At 41.1% G+C, this 8,715-nt stretch overlaps 1 protein-coding gene across 1 annotated transcript in view; it reads left to right on the plus strand.

Annotated features, from left to right (window-relative positions):
• The window catches only part of LOC119424635 (seizure 6-like protein), a 337,403-nt gene that overhangs the window by 222,064 nt on the left and 106,624 nt on the right, over positions 1 to 8,715 (plus strand). Inside the window, exon 8 of the mRNA XM_037692123.1 lies at positions 3,815 to 4,009. Coding sequence (XP_037548051.1) covers positions 3,815 to 4,009 — 195 coding nt within the window. The remainder of the gene's footprint in view (positions 1 to 3,814; positions 4,010 to 8,715) is intronic.

Below are 8,715 nucleotides of genomic sequence, written 5' to 3' on the forward strand. Positions count from 1 at the left end.
AATGGTCCTTAGGTCAAGGTTTTGACCTTCAGGCCTAGTTCACTACACTGATGTGGAGGGGACAAAGACAGAGGGGTCAGCTGTGGTGTGAGGAATCAGTGACCTGATCGACTCAACATTTTTAACAAAGAAACTGGCAAAGTCGTCACACGTAACTGCAGAGACCTCCCTGTTGGCAGACTGAGGCACAGTTAAAATGGCGTTAATGGTATTGAAAAGAACACGGGGATTGTGGTAAAATGGTAAATGGACTGTACTTATATAGAGCCTTTCTATCTTATTTCAATATACTCAAAGCACTTTACACTACAATCTGTGTCCTCATTTACCCATTCATACAGCACTCTACTAGATCTCTACAAAGCTAATTGAACAAATCATTCTAATGAGACTAATCAGTGCTTTAGATCACATTCATACACTGATGGGACACATATCAGAGGCTATAAGGGGTTCAGTGACTTGCCCAGGGACACTTCGGCATGTGACTGCTGGTGGATTCGAACCCCCAACTCTCGCATTGGAGGACGACTGCTCTAACCACTCAGCCACAGCCACCCCGGATTGTGGCTGTTTGAGGTGATGATTTGGGAGAAATATTTGTTTGTTTCTGATTTAACAATGGCCTGCTACTCTTTGTAACATGATTTTAGCATGAAAAAAGAAACGTGAAGTTTGTCCTTCTTCCATTTACGTTCGGCTTTCATGCATTGACGTTTGGCTGCGCGAGTGATCTCATTCATCCAAGGATGTGGAGTGCACTTTGGATGCCTAATTTTTAATGGTACAACTAGGTCAAGCACCTTAGCATAGGTCTCTTGATGTACAGTGACTAGCTCAAGGGTGTTCATGGAAGAGGATTCACAGACTGAGAGAGAGTTTTTAGTAAAAGCAGACGAAAAGAGCGCAGCAGTGGAAGGGTTAAATATTCGACAAGGCCTTGCTGGAGGGGGAGGGGGTTTGGACTCGTTGACAAAAGAAGTGTTGAAAGAAATGGGTTTGTGGTCAGAGAAAACTGCATCCCCAATTTCTAACTCAGAAACAGATAAACCAAATATTAATACTAAATCCAGTGTGTGGCCATGCTGGTGACTTGGTCCTGCAACATTCTGTACAAAGTTCAGAGACTGGATCAGATCTAGAAAGTCCTGAGTCAGCTGCTTTTCAGGGCAACGGACATGTATATTGAAATCTCCCAGAATCAAAACCCGATCATATCTGAGCAGAATCCAAGTTAACAAGTCAGAGTTCAGCCATGAAGTCCTTATTATATTTGGGTGGCCTGTATAACACAGCAGGAAAAAAAAAAACAGGGTTTGAACATCCTGAGCAAGCACTGTGGCAACAGTGGAAAGGAAAAACTCAATTTTAAAAGGAAGAAACCTCCATCAGAACCAGGCTCAGGACAAGCGGCCATCTGTTTTGACCGGCTGGTTGAGAGAACAGGAAGGAGAGACAGACGAACATAGGTCCAGGTATAGGTCCAAGTGTAACTGAAAGACAAAAAAACACATGTTAAGGATAGAAAAAATAATTACAAATACAAAACAGGTTGAGCAGAGTAAGTAAAGACAATAGCAGAGTGAAAATTGTGGTCAGTTTGTTCTCCAGCAGTCTAAGCCTATAGCAGCATTGCTGTCCCTTAGTTATGCTGCTATCTCTCCTTCCTGTTCTCTCAACCAGCCGGTCAAAACAGATGGCCGCTTGTCCTGGGCCTGGTTCTGCCGGAGGTTTCTTCCTTTTAAAAGGGAGTTTTTCCTTTCCACTGTTGCCACTATGCTTGCTCAGGATGGGAGACTGCAACGAAGCCAAGATTCAACTTGTCTGCAGGATTCCTTAAATAGAGAACTTTACTAATTGGCTTTTATGTATGTGAATGTTTCTGTAAAGTGTCCTGAGACAACTTTGTTGCGATTTGGCACTATATAAATAAACTGAATTGAATTGAATTGAATTGAATTGAATTGAATTGAATTGAATTGAACGGCCCACCTCAAAACACAGCAGTTCGAAGCTCAAAAAATTAGCTGATATTTGTACCAGTTTGCAGTTCCAACGTTTTTTGAAAATAGTTAATAATCCACCACCTTTGCCTGATGTTCTCGGAACATTAAAATAAGTACAGTCCGGTTGTAAAATTTCCGACAGGGCCATGAACTCACAACAGGAGAGCCACGTCTCAGTCACGCAGAAGTCCAGACCGGTGGAATAGAAAAAGTCCTTCAAGATGAACGTTTTATTAGCCAGAGACCTGGCGTTAGTGCAATCCTTGTAGGAATCACAGCAGGAGAAGTTGTCCACGAAGTTAAGACCAGCAGTCTCAGATTTGTGGAGTTCGACCCGTGACTCCAACGACCGGAAGCCCAATCACGGCGAACAGGTCTGCTGTGGAAGCGCAACCCGACCCGTGGGACCGGGAGGGACTCAGGTGGATCGGCGCAGCGCCAGGACAGGTGATTTAAGATATGGTCCTCGGTTGAAGAGGAAGCTGCAGCAGTAGCAGCCCGGCAGGCTTTGAACCTCACAAGACGGCCGTCTCATTTTTTCCACGGCGCCTGGAGCGATGTCTTCGAGTGGGCAGGATACCACGGCGGAGGTAAACAGGAACGTCTTCATGCAGAGGTGGGGGTCCGAGAGGGGGTCCAGAGTTACGATCATTATGATCAAACAAAGCAAGACTGATGGCAGATAGTCGGAGATTTAGGAGTTGATGACGTTCATAAACCAGCAGTGAGTCGATGTTGTAGGTGAAAAATGACAAAAACAGAAAATACACAATCACTGCAGACAGAGGTGGAGGGCAGGCAGATTGGGGTCATTACTGAGAGACACTAGGGAGTACGGACATAGGGAGACTGACAGAGGGATACCATCCTTACATTAAAAAAAATTAAATTAAATTAAAATATAAAATAAAATTAAAAAAATAAAAATATATTAAAAAAAAATATATATATATTTATATACAAATATATGTATGTATACATGTATTTATATGTATAATACATATATTTATATGTAAAATACATATATTTATATGTATAATACATATATTTATATGTCGACGAGGGGGAGGGCCAGCACTTGAGGAGGGTGCGTGCCAAAGACACCATCTTAGCACCAACATAACTGGTTTGTTCCACTTTGGAGTAAGCTGTTTGGGGGAAGAATCAGTTTTGTGTTGTGTGTTTCCTTGACTGATGAAGCCTTCTGGATGGAAGGTGAAATGTTTCAGCACCAAAAAAAAAAAAAAAGAAACTGTCCAGATGACCTGACTGAAAATTGTTGGATTGTATATCTGGATTATTAAGCATGGACTTTGTTGGTATAATACACATATTTATATGTATAATACACATATTTATATGTATAATACATATACTTACACATTCAACATACACCATTATTGCATGATTATGCACACAACCAGCACCTACGTTGAGTTTTATATTATGTGATGTTCTGCCAAGTTGATTTCTGCTGAACTGCCAGGAAACAAAGCTGTCTATCAACATGATGGAAAGTGAAGTTTCTAGTTTTCTGTTAATGTCATGTGAAAGGATAAAAATGTTCCCCTGTTTATGTAAATCCTTACAGGGAAGATAAAAAAAAAAAAAAAAAAAAAAAAACACAAACTAACCAAAGAACTGTCTTTCCAAGAAGTGGTTAGAGATATCAGAGGCAGACATTATGGAACTTACACTCGTGTCAGAGAGACAACAAATCTTCTCAGAGAAGCTATAAATAAGAAACATGTTTCTAAAATGCTTTAAAGAAAATGATTCTCCTCTCCTCTCTTTTTTTTTTTTTTCAGCTTTTGAGCGCGGCCACTGCTATGAGCCATATCTTCAGAATGGAAACTATACTACGTCAGACCCGTTGTACGGTGTTGGAGCTGTGGTTCAGTTCACTTGTGACCCAGGCCACTCTTTAGAGCAAGGCCCCCCGGTGATTGAATGCATAAGTGCCAGAGATCCGTACTGGAACGACACCGAGCCACTCTGCAAAGGTAAAATATAGGACAGAATAAAATGGGCTTTCAAGCTGATTTTTTTCCCTCCTAAATCAATGTATTGGTTTGTTTTTAACTAATATTCAAGTTTTAATTAATGATTTTTTTAAACAATTTTTCATCAACATACTTGTACTTCATCATTTTGCACAATTTTGTATTGGTCTGTCACATTAAATCCCAGTGAATTTGTTTGTGGTTCTAACTTGACAAAATATGGAAAAGCTCAAGGGGTGTGAAGATTTTTTGGGAGGTGCTGTGAGTGTTGTGTCAATACCTGCTCGGCTTAAACCAGGGGTGCCCAACCTTTTTTGAACCAAGAGCTACTTTTGAAGTCTGCAATTTGCCGAGAGGTACTCGTCCAGTCTCATTATCAACAAACATAATTTTTCATCAATCCCTACACCTCACTTCTTTAAAGTAAATAAAACAGAACGTGATGTGTCTATAGGAGACAACTTTTTATGCAAGCTGTATAAAATAAATGTGTCTCTACCTTAGTGGGACTTCTGACACTGAGAGGAGGAGGCCAGGGTCTCATAAGCTGGGCAGTATGAGGTGGTTGCGAGGCGCAGGCAGGTCTCCAGATGATCATCATTCATTGTGGATCTGTTTTTGGACTTGATGATTTTCATGTGTGAAAAAGCAGACTCACACAGGTAGGTAGATCCAAAAAGTGCTGTTAAGTTCAAAGCACATCTTCGGATGTTAGGATACTTTTCTTCTGACAGCAGACTCCAGAACTCTCCATCCACGCCAGGTGATGCTCTGGATTTAATCCCAATGTCATTTTGCAGAGTCAACACCTCATTTTCAACACCAGAGCTGTCCAGCTGAAACACGGACACCAATTTGGACACAATGTCATCCACATCAACATTTCCAAAAGGATAACACATGTAGCTGGTAACAGGCTCGATGGAGGAAAAGTCAGTAAATCGTCTCTCAAATTCTGCTGAGATGCTCTGAACCTGCTTAGAATAGTGTGCACTGTCCAGTTGTGGGACCTCTTTCCCTTGGCGCTGTAGCTCTGCCTCCATGTGTGGGAAGTTTCGCAGGTCCCTGCGTTGCAGCCGACTTGTGAGCAGTTGCAACCTGCTTTTGAAGGTGCTCACAGAACTGATCATGTGGATTATGTTTTTGTCCTTTCCCTGAAGCTCCAAATTCAGTTCATTGAGCAGGCTGGTGAGATCTGTGAGGAAGGCTAAATCCAAAAGCCACTGGGTGTCCTCTAGTTTTGAATGTTCACCATGATCTGACAGCTTCAGAAAATCCCTGATCTCAGGCAACAGCTCACTGAATCTGTCCAGAAATTTACCTCTGCTTAGCCACCTGATGTCCATGTGCAGCAGCAGGTCTGTGTGGTCTGCTCCTGCCTCCTCCAAGTGAGCCCGGAACAACCTCCTCTGCAGACTCCTGGCCCTTATAGAGCACAGTTTTCATGGCAACATCCATCACTTCCTTCATGTTTAAAATCTTCCCACACAGGGCCTGTTGGTGGATGATGCAGTGATAGTGCAAAATGTCTGGGAAAGCATCATTCTGCTTGCAGAGTGCAACAAATCCACTGGTGTGACCAGTCATTGCTGGAGCGCCATCAGTTGTTATAGAAATTAGTTTAAAGAGGGGCAAGTTGCTTTTATTAACAAACTCCATAAACGCATTAAAAATATCTTCTCCTCTTGTGTGTCCCTTCAAAGGCAAGATGGTGAGCAGCTCCTCTTTTGCACTCATGTCTGCAAAGGCCATTCTGATAAAAACACACAGCTGGGCTACATCCACCATGTCTGTCGACTCATCAAACTGAAGAGAGAAACACTCACATTGTTCCATGTCCTTTTTTAGCTGCTCCTCCACATCCACAGCCATTCCCTCACATCGCCGTGTCACTGTTTGTCTGGACAACTGCACGTCTTTAATAGCAGCTACGATCTCACTTTTATTTTTAAAATCATGAAAAAGCGCATCTGCAGCCTCAATAAACGCTTCTTTCATAACTTGTCCATCGCTGAAAGACTTCTTATGTTGAGCCAGGATGCGGCTAACACGGTAGGAAGCTATCATAGCAGCTTTACATTTTGTGCTGGGCCGAGTGAAGACTGATTGCTGGGCTGCAAGCTTGTTTTTTGGCTCCCGCACTTTCAGAGTCCGTAAAGAACTTTTAAGAGGGAAATCTGTCTCAAACCATTTGTGCATCGTCTTGAAATGCCGCTCCAAGTTACACTTTTTGGGTAAGGCAACGCTCGAATTACAGATGAGGCAAATGGACTTTGAATTAGAATAAACAAAAAAATACTCCTCCTCCCACTCTGTATGAAAATAATAAGTTTTCGTTTGCTTGTTCGCTAGTTTTCCATCCATGTTTTCTGCGCACCGACATTACTCCACTACTGAGCCTAAAGTCTCGTGAGAGCGCTGTGTCACCGCACCCAAAACTCGCGAGACTATGTCTGTGAGAATACAAGTCAAGGTTTCGCTTCGCGGGCGACTGGGAACTAGCTCGCCCGCGAGCGACTGGTTGGGCACACCAGGCTTAAACACTAAGCACATGTAAAAAAAAACAACATAAAATAAAAAGCTTGTTGTCCCCTGTCACAGCACAAAGAGGGAGTATTGGAAATACTCTCCATCCATCCATCCATGGTGTGAGAAACAGAAAACAGATGTTTGGTCCTAGTGTGTCAACATAGCTGGTTCTGAATCCTCCACTGCTCCTCTGTTTTGGGGGTTCCACATGGCTCTATTTGAGGTCCCCTGCTTTTCTCCCTTTATATGCTTCCTTTGGACTCAAACCTCAGAAAGCATGGAATATTTTTTTGCTATTATGCTGACAATACTCAGATCTATATTCCACTAAAAAAGAAAGCTGTACCCTCAATTAGGCCACTTCTGTTGTGTCTTGAATGCATGCATCAAAGTCTAGATGCCCTTAAACTGTTTAAATTTCAATGAAAAGAAAACAGAAGTGATGGTGTTTGGTCCTAGTGGCTATTGTCAACTTTCCTCTGTTGATGATGTTGATATTGATTTCCCCTGTTGAGGTCCTCTGGCACCACATGTAAAGGAAACAGTTTCTAATTTGGGTTTTAAAATGGACAGTGATTTTAAATTATATTCCCTGATTGGAGCAGTGGTCAAGACCAGTTTGTATCACCTAAAACAGCTGGCTAAGGTAAAGCCCATCCTCACACATCAGGAGTCGGAAACTGTAATACGTGGCTTTGTCATCTCTCAGCTGGATTACTGTAACGCTCTTTACCTTGGAGTCAGCCAGTCCTCCCTCAGACTTCTCCAGCTGGTCCAGAACGCTGCTGCTCGGCTTCTAACTGGAGTTCAAAAGAGTGAGCACATCACCCCCACTCTATGGCAAGCCCTTTTAACATAAAATCGAGTAGTCTGACTATCTGTAGTTACATTCTAGATATCTTAAATTGAGTTTTGACTAGGCACAATTACATTTTGACTAGTCAGAATGCTAATTTAAGATATCTGTATTTACATTCTGACTAGTCAGAATAACAATTCAAGATATCTTGAATGACGTCACCTGATTCGTCATTTGAAGGGTCAAACATCCGTAATTACAATTCAAGATATCTCGAATGTAATTATGACTAGTCAGAATGACACTTTTAGATATCTTGAATTAAGAAATGATGCGTAGGACCCGCGGCTGCTACTTAGCTGTTCAAACAGCTGCCTGCAGAATTTTGAGTGGCTGCAATGGCGCTAGCTGTTTCTGGACAACATTGTTAGAAAATGCCATATCTTCCTGTGGCTATAGTGTTAGCGTTAGACAGTGAGGAAAATGGCTCAGTCTCTGCGCTGTTGTTTTTGTTCAGTTCCTGGTTGTTCTTGTGGGGCAAGAAAACAACCGTATCTGTCCTACCATGCTTTACTACGCTCTCACAGCCTGCTTGAGTCACCATAATTAGGCAGTGTCTTACCTGAGAGAAGACTGGCTGGCTTTTGGATTTTTGTATGTGAACGTGAGGCCCATGTTTGTTTGTTTTGCAATTCTTAAATATTATTCATATTTATTTTTGTTAATTTCATATTTATATTCCAGGTTGAAGGTGACAGTTGAGTCTCGTGTAGGTTCCGTTCCACAGTGCTTACTTGTAAACCCAAGCGCCTTTTCTGTGTATAAATTATGTCCTTGGGTGAAAGTCCTTAGGTGGTGTTGCAGTAAGTTTATAAAATAAAAATAACATCCATACCCAAGCTTGTCACATGTATGTAAATTGTTCTAGTGTTACGTAATTACCAGTAGATAGTTAATGTTTTGAATTATTTTAAACATTCTTCAATTAAAACACACTTGAGAAGCATACTGTACTGTTTTTTTTATTTGTGGATTGATTCAGTTGAATTACAAGAAAAACAAGTGCAATTTACAATATCTAGTAAAAACAAAAAACATTTAACTATTTAAGTTAACATTTTATAACTGTACACTATAAATTGATAGTGGATTATAGATATTTTATCAAATTATGTAATTTCAAATTAAATAAATTGGCACATTTATGTATTTTTCATGAATAACTATTTACAGTATTTACATCTAAAAAGTTAAGTCTGGTCCTCTGGACATTCAAAAAAAACAAAACAAACAAAAAAAAAGAAGGTAGAAACGTTTCGTCTTTCATCCGAAAGGCTTCTTCAGTCTGAGGTGCTGCTCAAAGTCAAAGTCACTTTTA

The sequence above is a fragment of the Nematolebias whitei genome, chromosome 18 (assembly GCF_014905685.2).
Source record: "Nematolebias whitei isolate Nwh7 chromosome 18, NemWhi1, whole genome shotgun sequence".
Classification (NCBI taxonomy): domain Eukaryota; kingdom Metazoa; phylum Chordata; class Actinopteri; order Cyprinodontiformes; family Rivulidae; genus Nematolebias; species Nematolebias whitei.